Below are 20,532 nucleotides of genomic sequence, written 5' to 3'. Positions count from 1 at the left end.
TTTGCTTTAAGATTTCTGATTACAATTTCCGTGCTTGTGATGGGTCTGTTAAGATTTTCTATTTCTTCCTGATTCAGTTTTGGAAAGTTGTACTTTCCTAAGAATTTGTCCATTTCTTCTATGTTTTCCATTTTATTGGCATATAATTGCTGATAGTAGTCTCTTAGGATCCTTTATTTCTGTGTTGTCTGTTGTGATCTCTCCATTTTCCTTTCTAATTTTGTTGATTTGGTTCTTCTCCCTTTGTTTCTTGATGAGTTTGGCTAATGGTTTGTCAATTTTATTTATCCTTTCAAAGAACCAGCTTTTGGCTTTGTTGATTTTTGCTATGGTCTCTTTTGTTTCTTTTGCATTTATTTCTGCCCTAATTTTGAAGATTTGTTTCCTTCTACTGACCCTGGGGTTCTTCATTTCTTCCTTTTCTAGTTGCTTTGGGTGCAGAGTTAGGTTATTTATTTGACTTTTTTCTTGTTTCATGAGGTATGCCTGTATTGCTATGACTTTCCCCTTAGCAGACCCACCTCCCAGAATATTGGAAATAAAAGCCAAAATAAACAAATGGGACCTAATTAAAATTAAAATCTTCTGCACAACAAAGGAAACTATAACCAAGGTGAAAGACAACCTTCAGAATAGCAGAAAATAATAGCAAATGAAACAACTGACAAAGAACTAATCTCAAAAATATATAAGCAACTCCTACAGCTCAATCTCAGAAAAATAAACGACCCAATCAAAAAATGGGCCAAAGAACTAAATCGACATTTCTCCAAAGAAGACATACGAATGGCTAACAAGCACATGAAAAGATGCTCAACATCACTCATTATCAGAGAAATGCAAATCAAAACCACAATGAGGTACCATTTCATGCCAGTCAGAATGGCTGCTATCAAAAAGTCTACAAGCAATAAATGCTGGAGAGGGTGTAGAGAAAAGGGAACCCTCTTACACTGTTGGTGGGAATGCAAACTAGTACAGCCACTATGGAGAACAGTGTGGAGATTCCTTAAAAAACTGGATATAGAACTGCCTTATGACCCAGCAATCCCACCACTGGACATACACACCGAGGAAACCAAAATTGAAAGAGACACATGTACCCCAATGTCCATCGCAGCACTGTTTATAATAGCCAGGACAAGGAAGCAACCTAGATGTCCATCAGCAGACGAATGGATAAGAAAGCTGTGGTACATATACACAATGGAGTATTACTCAGCCATTAAAAAGAATACATTTGAATCAGTTCTAATGTGGTGGATGAAACTGGAGTCTATTATAGAGTAATAGAGTAAGAGTATAGAGTAAGCCAGAAAGAAAAACACCAAAACAGTATACTAACACATATATATGGAATTTAGAAAGATGGTAATGATAACCCTGTATGCAAGACAGCAAAAAAGACACAGATGTATAGAACAGTGTTTTGGACTCTGTGGGAGAGGGAGAGGGTGGGATATTTGGGGGAATGTCATGGAACCATGTATAATATCATATAAGAAATGAATTGCCAGTCCAGGTTTAATACAGGATGCTTGGGGCTGGTGCACTGGGATGACCCAGAGGGATGGTACAGGGAGGGAAGTGGGAGGGGGTTTCAAGATGGGGAACACGTGTATGCCCATGGTGGATTCATGTTGATGTGTGGCAGAACTGATACAATATTGTAAAGTAATTAGCCTCCAATTAAAATAAATAAATTTAAATTTTAAAAATTAAAAACAAAATTAAAAATCCCTCTGAAAAATTCAGGGATTGTATTGAATCTAGAGGTAAATTTGGGAAAGTTGACATCCCCCAACTATGAACTTTTCTAATCCAAGTATGTAGTTATCTTTCCACTTATGGAGGTTTTCTTTAATTTTGTCAGCAACCCCTACATTCTTGATTTCCAGGGAAGCAGATTCTGAAGTCAAGATTAGTATGATGGAGGTTTATCAGGGACATCCTTGGTGTGTCCACTTGTGGAAAAGAACAGAAGAGAGCAGAATTGGGGAAAGGGAAGTTGGAGCTCTGAACCTAGAATAGAGCTTCTGGGTTTTCCCCAATTAGGCCAAGGCATCAAGGCCTTCATATCCCCACATCGCAGATACGAGCTGCCCTGGGAAGGGAACATAACCTTGATTGAGTTCATTCCCTTCAACAGAGGCAAGGGCTCACACTTGATAGTTGGATGCTGATAGCTCTCCCGGCTCCTAGGAGAATAAGCCCTTCAGTCCTGAAGAGGAATCTGTATATCACATCATAGAGTCCAGTACAATTTAACTTTCTTCAGCCTAGATGTATTTCTTCATGGAAATGAAGCAAGTTGAGGTTAAAGGTATGTCTCTTCTCTTGGAATAAGCTTGTAAGTGGAAGGTGTGTGGCATTAATTCTAGCCCCCAACCCTGCAGCTGAGCTCAGAGTCACAACTGACATTCATTGTCTCTCTCTCCTATTTTAAAAAAAAGTTTTCTTCAACTTTTTATTTTATATTGGAGTATAGCTGATTAACAATGTTATGATAGTTTCAGGTGAACAACAAAGGGACTTGGCTACTCTTCTCACTCTCCACATGTCTGCTGATCTTAGTCACCTTCACCTACCAGGGGTTTGAGCCCATCATACCACTCTCAAGCTGAGACTTCAGAATTTGCCTTTATACCATCAAAATAGAGGGTGGATTATAAAGATGTCCTCAAGTGGCATAACTGGATGCCAAATATCTTTCTTCCTGTCCCCCTATGGTGTGAAAACAACCCCCTGTTCTGTTGGACAGAGTAAATACCTCATCCCGATTCATCTAAAGAGATGTTGTGTCCCTTGGTGGAAGCTTTTTTTCTTTACAGACAAGATTTTCTTAAACCCAGAGTTACTCTGACAGAAGGCATGCATCTCCCAAGTTGGTTACTGGCAATGATGGTAAGAACGGTCACTCCTGCCTCTCCCTTTGGTTTCCAGACCCATGTATTCTATCTGTTGAAGACACAGAACCATATAAAGGTTATTGGTTTAAAGGATACACTATAACTTGGAAGATGGCATCATGTTGTAGTATTAACTCTTGAGATGGATCTCCAACTGTGCTTTCAATGGACCTTTAGCCTTCCATTGCTCTGTCTGACTTGAAGCTGTGTGTTGATTCTGTTTTTATGTAACTAGTGGATCCCATGGTCAATGCTCCACTCCCTTATCTAAATGCTAGACAGCATCAGACATGATGTTATATAAGGTCCTATTCCAGTTTGTGGATATTGGTTCTGGATGAACCTTATGGACAGGACAAGAATTCCATACCCAAATATGCATTTATTCCTGTCAATGCTCTTTCCATTGTGGAATGGGTATATATTAGCTAATTTGGCAGCAAACAGCTTATAGTTTTCTTTGAGGCATGACAGTGGAGTCCTGGCCCTTGCTATGCTGTTATTACCAGTTGCTGGATTTACAGATCGTTAGAAGATGTAACTTTAGGTGAGGTATTAGGATCACACTGCATATAATATTTACATGTAGAGATTTTCCACATTTTAATCTTTATATTTATTATTACTATGTTTTGGGATGCTATTATTAATGGCATTGCTTTTGTAAATTTTATTTTGCACTACTTATTGCCAATATATAGAAATATGATTGATGTGCATACATTGAGAATACACTATATATAATTTATCACTGAGTTTAAAGCCAGGAGGACCCCATGCCCGAGGGGTGGTGGCCAAGAGGAGTTACCCTACGTCCAAGATCAGGGGTGGCAGCCGAGAGTGCCAGGCTGTGATGGCACAGGAATAGCTGAGAGGAGCTACCCCACGTCTGAGGTCAGTGGCAGCGGTGGGGAGGAGTAAGCCCATGCCTGAGGCCAGGGATGGCGGCCAGAAGGAGCAACCCCAAGTCTAAGGAGTGGTGGCTGCGCGGGTGCAGGAGGACCTAGAGGAGCTATTCCACGTTCCAAGGTCAGGAGGGGCGGCAGTGAGGAGATACCCCTCATCCAAGGTAAGGAGCAGTGGCTGCTCTTCGCTGGAGCAGCTGTGAAGAGATACCCCATGTCTAAAGTAAGAGAAACCCAAGTAAGAAGGTAGGTGTTGCAAGAGGGCATCAGAGGACAGACACACTGAAACCATAATCACAGAAATCTAGTCATTCTGGTCACACTAGGACCATGGCCTTGTCTTACTCAATGAAACTAAGCCATGCCTGCAGGGCAACCCAGGACGGGTGGGTCATGATGGAAAGGTCTGACAGAATGTGGTCCACTGGAGAAGGGAATGGCAAACCACTTCAGTATTCTTTGTTGAGAACCCCACGAACAGTATGAAAAGGCAAAATGGTAGGATACTGAAAGAGGAACTCCCCATGTCAGTAGGTGCCCAATATACTACTGGAGATCAGTGAAAAATAACTCCAGAAAGAATGAAGGGATGGAGCCAAAGCAAAAACAATACCCAGTTATGGATAGGACTGGTGATAGAAGCAAGGTCCGATGCTGTAAAGAGCAATATTGCATAGGAACGAAAGTGGTCAAACAGGAGATGGCAAGAGTGAACGTCGACATTCTAGGAATCAGGCAACTAAAATGGACTGGAATGGGTGAATTTAACTCAGATGACCATTATATCTACTACTGCGGGCAGGAATCCTTTAGAAGAAATGGAGTAGCCATCATGGTCAACAAAAGAGTCCGAAATGCAGTACTGGGATGCAATCTCAAAAACGACAGAATGATCTCTGTTCATTTCCAAGGCAAACCATTCAATACCACGGTAATCGAAGTCTATGCCCCAACCAGTAGTGCTGAAGAAGCTGAAGTTGAACGGTTCTATGAAGACCTACAAGACCTTTTAGAACTAACACCCAAAAAAAAGATGTCCTTTTCATTATAGGGGACTGGAATGCAAAAGTAGGAAGTCAAGAAACACCTGGAGTAACAGGCAAATTTGGCCTTGGAATGGGGAATGAAGCAGGGCAAAGACTAATAGAGTTTTGCCAAGAAAATGCACTGGTCACAGCAAACACCCTCTTCCAACAACACAGGAGAAGACCCTACACATGGGCATCACCAGATGGTCAAAATCGAAATCAGATTGATTATATTCTTTGCAGCCAAAGATGGAGAAGCTCTATACAGTCAGCAAAAACAAGACCGGGAACTGACTGTGGCTCAGATCATGAACTTCTTATTATGAAATTTAGACTTAAATTGAAGAAAGTAGGGACAACCACTAGAGCATTCAGGTATGACCTAAATCAAATCCCTTATGATTATACAGTGGAAGTGAGAAATAGATTTAAGGGACTAGATCTGATAGATAGACTGAGAAACTATGGGCTGCAGTTCATGACATTGTACAGGAGACAGGGATCAAGACCATCCCCATGGAAAAGAAATGCAAAAAAGCAAAATGGCTGTCTGGGCAGGCCTTACAAATAGCTGTGAAAAAAAGAGAAGTGAAAAGTAAAGGAGAAAAGGAAAGATATAAGCATCTGAATGCAGAATTCCAAAGAATAGCAAGAAGAGATAAGAAAGCCTTCCTCAGCAATCAATGCAAAGAAATAGAGGAAAACAACAGAATGGATAAGACTAGAGATCTCTTCAAGAAAATTAGAGATACCAAGGGAACATGTCATGCAAAGATGGACTCAATAAAGGACAGACATGGTATGGACCTAACAAAAGCAGAAGATATTAAAAAGAGGTGGTGGGAATATGTGGAAGAATTGTACAAAAAAGATCGTCACGACCCAGATAATCACGATGGTGTGATCACTCACCGAGTGCCAGACATCCTGGAATGTGAAGTCAAGTGGCCTTAGGAAGCATCACTATGAACAAAGCTAGTGGAGGTGGTGGAATTCTAGTTGAGCTATTTCAAATCCTGAAAGATGATGCTATCAAAGTGCTGCATTCACTATGCCAGCAAATTTGGAAAACTCAGCAATGGCCACAGGACTGGAAAAGGTCAGTTTTCATTCCAATCCCAAAGAAAGGCAATGCCAAAGAATGCTCAAACTACCGCACAATTGCACTCATCTCACACGCTAGTAAAGTAATGCTCAAAATTCTTTAAGCCAGGCTTCAGCAATATGTGAACTGTGAACTTCCAGATGTTCAACCTGGTTTTAGAAAAGGCAGAGGAACCAGAGATCAAATTGCCAACATCCGCTGGATCATCCAAAAAGCAAGAGAGTTCCAGAAAAATACATCTATTTCTGCTTTATTGACTATGTCAAAGCCTTTGACTGTGTGGATCACAATACACTGTGGAAAATTTTTCAAGGGATGGGAGTACCAGACCACCTGACCTGCCTCTTGAGAAACCTATATGCAGGTCAGGAAGCAATAGTTAAAACTGGATATGGAACAACAGCCTGGTTCCAAATAGGAAAAAGAGTACATCAAGGCTGTATATTGTCACCCTGCTTATTTAACTTCTATGAAGAGTACATCATGAGAAACGCTGGGCTGGAAGAAGCACAAGCTAGAATCAAGATTGCCAGGAGAAATACCAATAACCTCAGATATGCAGATGACATCACCCTTATGGCAGAAAGTGAAGAGAAACTAAAAAACCTCTTGATGAAAATGAAAGAGGAGAGTGAAAAAGTTGGCTTAAAGCTCAACTTTCAGAAAACGAAGATCATGGCATCTGGTCCCATCTCTTCATGGGAAATAGATTGGGGAAGCAGTGAAAACAGTGTCAGACTTTATTTTGGGGGGCTCCAAAATCACTGCAGATGGTGACTGCAGCCATGATATTAAAAGACGCTTGCTCCTTGAAAGAAATGTCATGACCAACTTAGATAGCATATTCAAAAGCAGAGACATTACTTTGCCAACAAAGGTCTGTCTAGTCAAGGCTATGGTTTTTCCTGTGGTCATGTGTGGATGTGAAAGTGAGACTGTGAAGAAAGCTGAGTGCCAAAGAATTGATGCTTTTGAACTGTGGTGTTGGAGAAGACTCTTGAGAGTCCCTTGGACTGCAAGGAGATCCAACCAGTCCATTCTGAAGGAGATCAGCCCTGGGATTTCTTTGGAAGGAATGATGCTGAAGCTGAAACTCCAGTACTTTGGCCACCTCATGTGAAGAGTTGACTCATTGGAAAACGGAACTGAACTGAACTGAGAAATTATATTGGTTTTATGTAAATAATTAAATTATCTACAAATAAAATCTTATTTCTGTATGTTTTTTAAATATTTTTAATCTCTTTCTTACTTTATTTCACTTTCAGGACCTCCAATAGACAGTTGAGGTTGTTGAATAGAATAACTGATTATTTCTATATTCTTCCAGGTTTCAAAGAAAGCTTCCACTGTTTTACTGGAAAAATGTTACACTTAGGGGTTTCTGTTGCTTCTTTTGTTAGTGTTTTTTTTTTTTTTCTTTTCTTTTCTCTTTTTAATGTTAACATTCTTTATCAGATTAGAGATATCTTCTGCTTCTAGTTTTCTAAGAGATTTGGTGTTGAACTTTATCCAACATTTTTTCTATATCTATTGAAATGGCACTGTATTCTCTTTTTAATTTTTTCCCCCCAAAAGTAAGTAAATCAACCTGTATTGTCCTAATTGGTCATGATGGTATTATCTTCTTTGTATATTCCAAGATTTCATTTTATTTGATTAGCTTCTGTATTCTGTGTATGCTCAGTCGTATCTGACTTGTTGTGACCCCATGGACTGCAGCCCACCAGGTTCCTCTGTCCACTGGAATTATCCAGGCAAGAATATTGGAGTGGGTTGCCATTTCCTCCATCAGTTTTCTCTATTCTCACCCAAAATACTGTATTTATGTTCAGCAGTATCTGGATTGAGTGAATGAAACATAAATTATAACTCTGACGTTAGGCTCCATTCACTCAGCAAATGAAGAAAAAGAAGAAAGTTTGAAAATGTAAATTGTTAGGAGGGAGGCAGAAATGTAGTCTTACTGTATCTTTATTCTATTGGGGTGGTCAACAAGATGTATGGTCCCCAAAGTGTCCTTTAAGTGCAGGATAATACTTGGGACAAAATAATTGCACTAACTACTTTCTTCTATCCAAGACTTCACTCATTAGTATACTTTCAAATTTCACTGTTTGAGCAAGCTTCTCACATATAATATTTTTAGTATCAGTGCACTCAGTATAAGAAAAGGATGCATAATATATGTATCCACAATACATCTCATCACTTATGACACTTGTATTTCTTGTGAACCTGAAAGAGAAAATAAAGAATTACAGTTGGCAGGTCAAACATTTGAAACACAGTCCCAGGAAAAAAAATCACTTTTCCAACAGATCACTGCTCCTATGGTCTGTGTTGTCTAAAATAAATTTTAATCATTATTTAGAATGGCAAGTGTCCAAGTTACTTGTTTTTATGGACAAATGTGCAGTGTCGCACACTGCCTGATTTATCTCAGGCTTTTCTAGTTTCTCACAGCTGGAGTATTTGTTGTCCTTTTCTTCCAGACCTAGCACCTCCCTTCCACAGTACCTGGTATGAGTAAAGTAATGCAATTCCATTCGATTCTCTGGGAAAACTGGACAAGTAATAAATTTTGAGGCTGTCCTCCTCAAATGTTTTTCATAATCACCAAAATCAGAAATTAACCTCATCTTTGATACCTTAAGCTCAGCATCATCTCCAAGTAACATTTCCCTCAGGCATTTTCCAGAAATTTTATGATGAACCCCTGAATGATTGCCAGCTCCTAACATAAGATGACTGATGAGGGACTATAGATTAAAGACAAACTTGTAAACTGAATATATTATCTTTGGGGAAAAAATGTAGCATCACCACTTGGATCAGTAACTAATGATTATTAATAAATAAGTTCTTCAAATAACTTTAATTTTCTATTTGAAGTAGCATAAAAAGATTATTTACTGCAGATGGTGATTGCAGCCATGAAATTAAAAGATGCTTATTCCTTGGAAAGAAAGTTATGACCAACCTACATAGCATATTCAAAAGCAGAGACATTACTTTGCCAACAAAGGTCCATCCATTCAAGGCTATGGTTTTTCCAGTGGTCATGTGTGGATGTGAAAGTGAGACTGTGAAGAAAGCTGAGTGCCAAAGAATTGACGCTTTTGAACTGTGGTGTTGGAGAAGACTCTTGAGAGTCCCTTGGACTGCAAGGAGATCCAACCAGTCCATTTTAAAGGAGATCAGTTCTGGGTGTTCTTTGGAAGGACTGATGCTAAAGCTGAAACTCCAGTCCTTTGGCCACCTCATGCGAAGAGTTGACTCATTGGAAAAGACTGATGCTGGGAGGGATTGGGGGCAGGAGGAAAAGGGGACGACAGAGAATGAGATGGCTGGATGGCATCACCAACTCAATGGACAAGAGTTTGGGTGAACTCCAGGAGTTGGTGATGGACAAGGAGACCTGGCATGCTGCAATTCATGGGGTCACAAAGAGTCAGACATAACTGAGCGACTGAACTGAACTGAACTGAACACAGATTCTATTAATCCTAGCTCATTTCCAGGAACAAATCCCAAAATAACATCAAAGATTTTAAAAAAGGAATTACATATACTATATATAATGATACATATAAAAGTGTATTATATACATATAATAGGATATATTTCTATTTCTATATTATTTCTTGTGATTTGAAATAGCTACTGCATTTTCCATCCCATTATAGTTTACTTTCCCATTAGCAATAATTACAAGTAAGCACAGGGAAACTCTATTTTTTGAAACAAGATTCCATCTATACTGTCCCTTTATGTTCACACTACCTTTAGTTCTAGAATTTTACTCCAAATGAGATCTTTAGAATATACATCTTTCTCTTCTTTGTACAGATCCTATCCCCTGTTCGGAGTAGGGCATGGCAACCCCTCCAGTATTCTTGCCTGAAGAAATCCTATGGATGGAGAAGCCTGGCGGGCTACAGTCCATGGGATTACGAAGAGTTGGACAGGACTGAGCAACTAAGCACATCCCCTGTTCTGTGCTATCACTGCAGACTGACAAAGATAGAGCTGCAGTATCTTTATGACCCATATTCCTACACATACTATTTCTATCTGATGGAAAAAAAAACAAGCAGGACACAACAAAACAATAATCAAAACACAACCAAAGATTCTATTTGCTGCCTTGCCCAACGTTGTGTATATGGAGAAATCTCGGGGTTAGATTCACAGTGGCAGCACCTCAGCACATATGTATTGAGCTCACTCCAGCTTCATGTGTCCTCAACAAACAAATCTGTACAAATTTGTGAGATTGTAAGGGCATCCAGTGGGCTTCCCTGAGGGCTCAGTGATAAAGAATCCACCTACAATGCAGGTGACCTGGGTTCAATCCCTGAGTCGGGAAAATCCCCTGGAGTAGTGCATGGCAACCCACTCCAGTATCCTTGCCTGGGAAATCCCACAGACAGAGGAGCCTGGCAGGCTACAGTCCATGGGGTCACAAAGAATCAGACACAACTTAGCGACTAAACAACATCTAGCAGATTGAGGCTGTTTCTTTCTTTAGTTGAATCCTGCCTGCTTCCTAAATTTAAGGAATTATAAAACACAAATGAATTTTGGCATTCTTTTCATATATGCCTTGCCCCCACCCAATATAAGCAGAACAAATACAACATATGAGTCCATTTATACTGGCATATTTATAACTAATTTTTTCACTATGTTGTGCAACAAAATATTTTTTATATCATGCCCATGTTCATTTTATTCTCTTTACCAGAAATGCTCTTCTAGTCAATCTCTAAAGTTTTTATTCAAAAATGTCCATTTCAAATTTCAGTTATAACATAAATTTCAAAGATAAAATCTATTTTTTTTTTATTCTGTGTATTCTTGCTGAAGTGTTTACACATTTTATTATTTTCATCTGTGGAATTAATTTGTCTGTGCATCCAATCAATGGTTAAGTAACAAAAGGAAGAATCAATATTTCACTTGTTTTAGAATTCTAGCATTGCACCATTTTAAGTACATATTCAAGCCCAGTGACTTGTTGGCTTCTATAGTTTTCTTAGATAAAAGCATTATTCACAGAAATCCTCCCTTATTTGGCTTGTAGTTGTCAAGATAATGGGAAGACATTTGCAATAATTTTCTCATTATTAAACACATCATAGAAGTCTGATGGAAAAGGGTTCCTTGAGGACCCAATTTCAGTAGAAGCTACAGTGCTCCTGAGAAAATTCACCTTTACTGAAGCCAGCTATTAAAATTCAACAAGAATAAAGACTTACCAGTTGAAGGAGATAATTGTATCCAAGTTCTTGTATTTTGTGATATCTTTCCTGGGAGGTAATCCCAACCAATAGTTAACTAACTTCAGAGATTTTATAAATTCCTATAGGAAACAGAGGTGACTTATTAAAACCATTGTCTCCCTTTTCTGTAAATTACCTCACAGTGTAATTTTTTTAAATTACTATGTCAAGGTGACATTTTTGACACTTTTCTACTGTTTTCTATGCTATTAAAATAAATTGAGACAGAGTGCCCCTTACTGAAAGATGTCTTTCAACATTTATACCTCAGTTACTATCTGGGACAAAGAGATGGTTCATCGTCAAAAACCCAAGTTAAGAGAAACATGAGTATGAGAAAAATGTAATAAGGTCAGAGGAGAATGGTTGGTTATAGACTAGAATTCAAACCCAGTTCAGAGATTTGTAGCCAAAGTAATAGTGTTTTTTTTTTCTTTTCTTATATGCCAGTTATTTGTTAAGCAAATAATTATGAATGGATCATTTGAGAATAATAAGACTAGGCAGAAACTAAATTGATTTCCCCCCTTTTATAAAGAAGAAAAAGAATTCTGACAGTAAGGAAGCTGAGACTTTTGAAAAAAATATATTTTTGTTTTAAAATAAATATGGGATTACTATCCGAAAAACCACAAATGCCAATGAATAAGCAAACTCTAGAGAGTTGTTATTGTTATTGTTTAGTTGCTAAGTCACGCCCAACACTTTTGCGACTCCACGGACTATAGCCCATCAGGTTCCTCTGTCCATGAAGTTCTCCAGGCAAGAATGAATACTGGAGTGGATTGTCATTTCCTACTCTAGGGGATCTTTCCCACCCAGGGGTCAAACCCACATCTGCATTGGCAGGTGGAGTCCTTACTGCTGAGCCACCAGGAAAGCCCAAAATATGTGTGTGTGTGTGTGTGTTAGTCGCTCAGTTGTGTCCAGCTCTTTGAGATCCCATGAACTATAGCCCACCAGGCTCCTCTTTCCATGGGATTCTTTATATTCTCCAAAATATAGAGATATAATTTAAATATTAGAAAAAATAAGATAAATAAATAACTAAATCTTTCAGAGAATTCACTTTTCCTAGGACCCAGGAACTCAGTGCAATATATCTGCTTGGCACTTGCCTTTGCCATCTCTCTTTTATTTACTTACTTGGCCCTGATCAACCAAGGATCAAACCTGGGCCAATAGCAGTGAAAGAGCCAAGTCTTTTTAAACTACTGGACCTCCAGGGGATTCCTGTTTGCCACCTAATCTTAATTCTTTTGTTCAGTTGTTCAGTCAGGTCCGACTCTTTGTGATCCCATGGACTGCAGCATGCCAGGCTTTCCTGTCCTTTGCTATCTCCCACAGTTTGCTCAAACTCATGTCTATCGAGTCGGTGATGCCATCCAACCAACTCATCCTGTCTTTCCCTTCTCCTGCCTTCAATCTTTTCCAGGATCAGGGTCTTTTCCAATGAGTCAGCTCTTTGCATCAGGTAGCCAAAGTACTGGAGATTCAACCTCAGCATCAGTCCTTCTAATGAATATTCAGGGTTGCTTTCTTTGAGGACTGACTTGTTGGATCACCTTGCAGTCCAAGCGACTCTCAAGAGTCTTCAACACCACAATTTGAAGGCATCATTATTCTAGTATATGTAGCCTTTTCCTCTTAGTTAAAAAAATGCAAATGCAAAAGGGTGGAAACAGTGAACCTACTTCTGTGTAATTTTACAGAATTAGTAAGACTCAGGAATAATTACAAATCTTCTGTTTTTAGATAAATGCTAAAACCTATGTCCTGAGAATTGGTTCTAAAGTTCTAGTTTGAAATATTTACAGACCTAAAGATTCTGGGGGCTCCATGTCTACCATCTGCCCATCAGCCTCTGAGAATCCACTGATGCTAAGGTGCTAAGCTAGAGTTTCACATGGCCTGTCTTGGCTCGATATGAGTATACTAAGTTCCATTCACCTCATACCCCAACTAAAATAAGCCAGATTCATGTCTGGACTAATACAAATCATCCCCAGCATGTCTCCCCCCTCTATTCTATGTTGGGGAAAGTGACTTCTTCCCTTACAGGCAGAGATCCATGCGATCTTACCAACACACTTTTGCTTTTAATCGTCAACAGGCTGGCATTGTAGTCAGAACAAATCTCATCACTCTTTTGCCACGTTTTCTGACGTTGGTAGCCAGATAGTAGAAGGTAGCAGTTGTCATCATGCCACATCCACTCCTCTGGACAAGGTTTACATTTGTTCCCTGGAAGAAAAGCATACTTTGGTTTGGTTGTGTTGATATCTTCATAATTCTTACTATTCCCATTGTTCTCTCAGTTTACAAAAATAAAGCATATTTACTTGTCTTTCTTCTTCTAACACCAAAAGTGAAGAAAGTAAATCTTGTATTCCAGGCTCCCATGTACAACCACAACGTGTCAAAAACATAACTTGAACACATTTGAAATTAAACACTTGGATTTCAGTCTATTTTCCAGTCTCAGGAGCCCTGATTAGCAATTAATTCATCTCCTTCTTTCCCTTTGTCATTTTGTGTATTTCTACATGGCAATAAAGGCCAATCACAAGATATACTGCCTTTTCCAACTACAGCATTTCCAGCTCTTGACTTGTTGAACATTCGGGAGACTTCTTAAGATGACAATATGTTTTAGTTATAATAACTATAGAAACTGTTAGAGATATTAAAAGACTAGTGCCTCCCAATTCCAAAAGTAAGACTAAACTTGAATTTTTTTTTTTCTATTATCTCTTATCAAACATTGAGTGACATTTGGGAACAAGGTCATCTGTAAAAAGGCGACATATCTTCTATCGCTCTTCTTTTTAAAAAACATAAAGAGGTGATCTAATTTCCCTGGTGGTCCAATGTTTAAGAATCCAACTTCAAATGCTGGAGACATGGGTTCAATTCCTGGTCCTGGAAGATTCCATATGCCATGGAACAGCTAAGCCTGTGCACCACAACTACTGAAGCCCAGGCTCCACAATAAGAGAAGCCACTGCAATGAGAAGCCTATGTACCGCAACTAGAGTGTAGCCCCTGTTTGTCACAACTAGAGAAAGACAGCACACAGCAGCAAAGACTCAGTGTAGCTAAAAATCATACAGTGCTCAGATGGGCCTTATGCGTGTTCAGCTGTGTCTGACTTTTTGCAACCCCATGGATTGTAGCCTGCCAGGCTCTTCTGTCCATGGGATTTTCCCCACAAGAATGCTGGAGTGGGTTGCCATTTTCTCTTCAGGGGATCTTCTCTACCCAGGTATCAAATTCACACTTCCTGCATTGCAGGTGTATTCTTTGCCACTGAACCCCACAGAAAAATAAATTAAAGAGGTTATCTATCCTTTCTCCCTAGATTCTATTGACTTCAGTGCCCAAAATAGTAGTGGTAAATGTCAGATTACAGAAACTGCAGACCATATTATATTTTAGTAAGTATATCCTGATAATCTGGGAATTATAGTAATTTTTCTGTTTTTCTTCTAACTGCACAGAAACATCAATGGGTCTTCAATCAACCACATTTAATTGTTTTTTCCAAATAATAATTTCCTGGGAAAGGCTACTAGCTTTTGATGAAGTGATCAAGTGACTCCAAGGTTTAGTTCATTGTCTAATAAATAACTCAGAAAGAAATAAGGATTACCTTTGTTTTTTATATATAACTCACGACATAATTTGGTGGCTATTTCTTCAAGTTTGATAGAAAGGTTCCTGATTTTCTGGGAACTATTTGTGTTTTGCATGAGTTGTAGAGACATATTTCTTTGAAGTTCTTCTTTGAAATTTTGTAGCTTATTCAATTTTTCCATGCCTGTCTTCAAAGTTATGTGAATGTCAGATTAAAAAAAAAAAGAAATGATAAAAAAAATTGCAGTCCCTCAGTACAACCATCATCTCCTTTCTGCTGAATTAAGAGTATTAAATGTCTAGGGAAGCAGTTATTTCACAGAATTAAGGGAAAGAGACTGAGTACATATGCCCCTATTTAGAGGACAAGAATCAAGGCGCAGACATAGAGAACAGACTTGTGGGCACACCTGGGGAAGGAAAGGGTGAGATGAATTGAGAGCGTAGCATTGAAACATATACATTACCATATGTAAAATAAACAGGTATTTACATATAAGTGCTATATATAACATGGGGAACTCAGCCGATGCTGTGTGCTAACCTAGAGGGGAGGGATGAGGCATTGGAAGGGAGGTTCAAGAGGGAGGGGATATATGCATATGTATAGCTGATTCACCCTGTTGTACAGCAGAAACCAACATAACATTGTAAAACAAGTATCCTCCAATTAGAAATAAAATTTTACACTTAAAAAATTTTAATTGTAAAATTTTAAAATAGACTAAGTACCATGTTTTAACTGCCTAGTTTTAAGTCCCTTTGTGGACATATCACCTATTCCAAGACTTCGATTCAAAGAGCAAAACTCACTTTTAAGTGTTTTCCCTGGCAGTAAAAACATAGGGAATACATACATATGCCTCCTAAGACTCCCAGGCCAATCAGCAGCAGAAGGCACAGGAGAGTCAGAGCCAAGGCTCTTTGACGCCATGCATGGGAAGGAACAGGTGGCTCTGTGGGAAGCAAAATTAGTAAAGACACTTAGAATGGTGTACATTTTAATTTGATTCATGTGTTCATTTATGTTGTCTTTATTTCTTTCCTCATAGGTCTGTGGTAAAGGAATGTGTTTTGCTAGAAACTCAGGGCATTTAAAAGTAACTTTTTAAAGACTAAGTAAGTCAAGAAGTCAAAAACGTTTTGTTAATTGTTTTGCATGCAAACTGGTTTTCAAAGCAGAAGATTGGGATTGATAGGCTGATTCAAGAAACAGAAGCAAAAATGGGGCTGCAAAACAAGTGAAAATGTGCTGACCCAAAGGGGCAAGAAAGGGCTTCCCAGGTGGCTCGATGGTAAAACTCTGCCTGTCAAGCAGGAGATGCGTGAGGAGTTACGGATTCAGTCCCTGGGTTGAGACGATCCCCTGGAGAAGGAAATGGCAACCCACTCCAGTATACTTGCCTGGGAAATACCATGGACAGAGAAGCCTGGTGGCTACAGTCCATGGGGTCAAAAAAGAGTCAGACATGACTGAGTGACTAAACAACAACAACAAAGGGAAAGGAAATCCAAAAAAAAAAGGACCATATGTATATGTATTCCTGATTCACTTTGCTGTAACACCTGAAGCTAACACCACAGTGGAAGCAATTTCACTCCAATAAAAATAAATAATAAATCTATGAAAAAGAGAAAGAAAAAGAAGCGAGAAGACCAATTAATCTGAAAAAAGATGTATCTTGTCTGTACAAAATTGGGGAAACTGAGCAACAAGCGGCTAACAGCAAAGTCAATTTAAGTGCTCCTTCCTTGAGTTGACAAATGTAGGGTATCAGATAAAGAAATTTCCTTGTCTATGTTTTCCCCAGAAAATACTGACAGTTTGGCTGTGGAGCATACATGAGAAAGTGTCCCTGTAGTGTCTCTGGGTGTTCTCCCATCAGCCAGTTCTTAGGTTAGACCAAATAGTTTCCTCAGAATTTTTTCATGCTTTGAGCAGCAAACTTTGATTAATGTTTCTTTTTTGTTGAACTATGAACATTTGTTGAAAAGATCATTTCCCTACCTAAAAAAAAAAAAAAACTCAAGAAATTATAAACTTTATATTATAAATTAATTGCTATTAAATTACTATGTGATTTAAATAATCATTACTTGTATAAATGGATACTAGATATTTCTTGAAAATATAATTCAGAGATAACATAACCTTACTATAATTACTATACTGTACCTGTGTCCTTCATATCACAGTTGGTGAGACCATGATACTATGAAATATAGAGAGAATTGAAAATGAAATGTGAAACAATGTTTTTAGACCTTGGACAATAGTTAACAGTGAAAGAATTACATAGTCAAGATCATTTCTAAGGTCAGAAGCATGATTTCAAGTGCTATTATTTTTACAGACTTTTTCTAATTTATTTATATATTCAGTTAATCAAAAGTTATTGAATATCTCTGTACACTGGACACTAGTCTGGATACTAACAATACAGAAGTGAACAAGACATACCAGTCCCTGCTTTCATAGGAGACAAATTTTAATTGTGAGTGAGCTGAGAGATATCTCTGTTAAATGGTATGCTCAGGTTTGAAACTGAGCTATATTATAAAGAGCATTTAGTTCAGAACTTATGTCCACTGGGAATGAGAAATCAGAGCAAAGAAACTGCAGATAGCAAGAACACCTAATTCAAAAACTCTAATTTGGAAAAAAGTTTTACCTGTTGGAAAAAACAGAAAAGATTCAGAGTGACTAAAGAATTGTGGCCAAGGTGAGAAATGATGTTCAGTTCAGTTCAGTCACTCAGTCGTGTCCGACTCTTTGTGACCCCATGAATCGCAGCACGCCAGGCCTCCCTGTCCATCGCCAACTCCCAGAGTTCACTCAAACTCACGTCCATCAAGTCAGTGATGCCATCCAGCCATCTCATCCTCTGTCGTCCCCTTCTCCTCCTGCCCCCAATCCCTCCCAGCATCAGAGTCTTTTCCAATGAGTCAACTCTTCACATGAGGTGGCCAAAGTACTGGAGTTTCAGCATTAGCATCATTCCTTCCAAAGAATACCCAGGGCTGATCTCCTTCAGAATGGACTGGTTGGATCTCCTTGCAGTCCAAGGGACTCTCAAGAGCCTTCTCCAACACCACAGTTCAAAAGCATCAATTCTTTGGCGCTCAGCCTTCTTCACAGTCCAACTCTCACATTCATACATGACTACTGGAAAAACCATAGCCTTGACTAGATGGACCTTTGTTGGCAAAGTAATGTCTCTACTTTTGAATATGCTGTGTAGGTTGATCATAACTTTCCTTCCAAGCAGTAAGCATCTTTTAATTTCATGGCTGTAATCACCACCTGCAGTGATTTTGGAGCCCCCCCAAAATAAAGCCTGATACTATTTCCATGAAAAATGATGTTAGAAGTGGTCAAAGGAGAAGTCAGGAGACAGATTAGAGCAGAGATGTGACTGTCACAGTGGGTCAGGGAGGAGGTCATCCATGACTGAAACAAGGATAATCCCCATGGAACACTGGTAGAAACCTGGTAGAGTTAGATGAGAAGAGAGAGAGGGATAACTAGGAGTCTGTGACCAAAGACAATGGGTTCAACGAGTTGAGCTGTGGAAGGAGATGAAGAAATGGAGGGAAAATGGAGAGACTTAAGTGGTCAAGTGAGGATTATTTTTTTTTAAATAGGAGTAGGAATACTCCAGGATTCTTGTCTGGACAATTCCATGGACAGAGGAGCCTGGTGGGTTACAGCCCATAGAGTTGCACAGAGGCTACAGAGTTGGACACTACTGAACACACATATACATATATTGGCAAATGAGAGTAAACTGGGTTTGAGAGTTTGTGCATTTTTTATGTGGCAATGTTCAGCTGCTCAGATGGGGCACAAAGTGGGTAGATATTTAAGAATTGGAATTTTTCAAGGAAAAAGCACAGGGAGAGAGCATATGAGACTAAGGGGTAGATGTTAAATAATACAAAGTTTATATAATACTATATAAATTTTAAGCTGAATAATAAGAAAATTAGACAAAATTGAGAAAGACAACAAGACATGGATTCAAGATTTTTTTCGAGTCAATTTCTGAAGTGGAAATTTAGAATAAGGACAATTAGTAGGACAGAAAATGAGACAGAATGTGATGAGATATGTTAAGAGCAATTATGGTATATTAAGTTCATGATATGTTCTGTTCCTCTCAAACCATATAAAAGGAGAAATACCAACAAGGAAGTTGACAGAAAGTATTGTAAATCCTTAACTTCCAGACCTTAAAAAAAAGTTTGTATTAGAGGAAAAGGCCACAGAATTAAGCTGTTATCCCTTCTCAGGATTTACAACGCTGATGATAAATAGACCCAAGATTCAACAATGAAGATGCTGTTCACAATAAAGTTAGAACTTCAAAGAATGCTACATTTTGGGGAGGGGGAGAACACTTAAAGACTACATGAGAATTTTTCTATTAGTTCCCTCTCCTAATTTCACTGCTTCTACCAACTTTTCGTGCTATCCATATCCGACTGAACTGAACTGAACTGTTTAATTTATGCACACTGATTTTAAGTTTGCATATTCTGGGACAGATTTCATCCAAAAGATTAAAAGCCAGGAAGTAGAAGCTACGTACAACTGGAGAAATACAGGATTGTGAATAAGATGGAAATTACAGTATAGAAAGTAAACACAACAGTCCATTTATCTCAGAAATAAATTAAGATTTAAAAAATATCAAATTTCCTGGCACAGGATGAATTTGAATGTCTCTTCTAATGTTTCTTTATCTTTTCTTCCTTTAATACTTGATGTATCCTTTCATTTAATTTAACCTCTTCTATATTTTAGTAAATTGGGAAAAGATCTCCAAAAAAAGTAGAAAATTTTTAGAGTTTAGACTCAGTTTGGTAAAAAAAAAAAATTCAGATGAAATCCTCTAAAGTTCCTCTCTCTCTCTCTCTTTGTCTCTGATATCTTGTGCACCAGACGCACACACATACACACTAGCATTTATTTAGAAAAAAGAAGGTACAAAGCCTTGACTTTCTTGGACAGCGCATGTTCATTTTTCCATGGCTTCCTTTCATGGGGGAAAAATGTTTCACAATCTAGTCATATGAAAATATTATCCTATCATAATTATGTTGATTGTGATATAAAAAAAAACAAAATTTGTAAAAGATTAAGTGTCCAGTACATTGATCATTGTCTTAAAAAAAACTTTACAGTCATTTTGTATGGACATTTTTGGTATTTTGGGTAAAATTAAGATGCACAATTAAAAATTCAAATAGATCATTGCCAATTCACTAACATCCAAGGGGAATCTACTCAACACTTCTGCCACTTTGTACACCCTGACCACACTACAACACATCTATAGCTCAAAATCTTACCTTCTTTCTCAAATTTGTCAAACTTCTGGATATTTTCTGTCTGACTGGAGTCCTGGAATTTTATATCTGCATAAGTAACTTCTTCAGACATTGATGTTATGCAAAGAAAGCCCAATAAACTGGAAAAAAAGGAGAGGACAAGGTAATAGAGTTGGCTGATAAACAGCTGTAATTTCAATGTCTGTTCATAAGCCAAAGTTTAAACATATCTTTAAACTTCTGTTTTTTAAATCCACAGTACCAGTCACTCACAGCTCCGGAAATGAGCTGCTATACATGACCTCAGAGAAGAACAGAGAGCATCTT

At 38.4% G+C, this 20,532-nt stretch overlaps 1 protein-coding gene across 1 annotated transcript; it reads right to left on the bottom strand.

The window, feature by feature from the left end:
• Positions 1–8,010: 8,010 nt before the first annotated feature.
• Positions 8,011–20,317, bottom strand: CLEC12A (C-type lectin domain family 12 member A). Its single transcript, XM_052641182.1, has 6 exons — positions 20,227–20,317; positions 15,729–15,827; positions 14,888–15,055; positions 13,319–13,479; positions 11,212–11,315; positions 8,011–8,185 (listed from the first exon to the last, which is right to left on the bottom strand). Exons 1-6 carry the CDS (start codon positions 20,315–20,317, stop codon positions 8,011–8,013), a joined length of 798 nt encoding a protein of 265 aa, XP_052497142.1.
• Between the last annotated feature and the right edge of the window lie 215 nt (positions 20,318–20,532).

Source organism: Budorcas taxicolor, chromosome 5 (assembly GCF_023091745.1).
Source record: "Budorcas taxicolor isolate Tak-1 chromosome 5, Takin1.1, whole genome shotgun sequence".
Classification (NCBI taxonomy): domain Eukaryota; kingdom Metazoa; phylum Chordata; class Mammalia; order Artiodactyla; family Bovidae; genus Budorcas; species Budorcas taxicolor.
The sequence above is the reverse complement of the archived record's forward strand: the minus strand, read 5'-3'. Positions and strand labels throughout refer to the sequence as shown.

Bases quoted from the DNA above. Each gene is read 5' to 3' on its own strand.
- CLEC12A (XM_052641182.1), bottom strand. From the start codon at position 20,317: ATGTCTGAAGAAGTTACTTATGCAGATATAAAATTCCAGGACTCCAGT. The intron at 15,828-20,226 runs GTAAGATTTTGA...TGCTTCCCACAG, and splicing joins TGACAAATTTGAGAAAGAAG to AGCCACCTGTTCCTTCCCAT. The intron at 13,480-14,887 runs GTAATCCTTATT...CTTTTCTTCCAG, and splicing joins GTTATATATAAAAAACAAAG to GGAACAAATGTAAACCTTGT.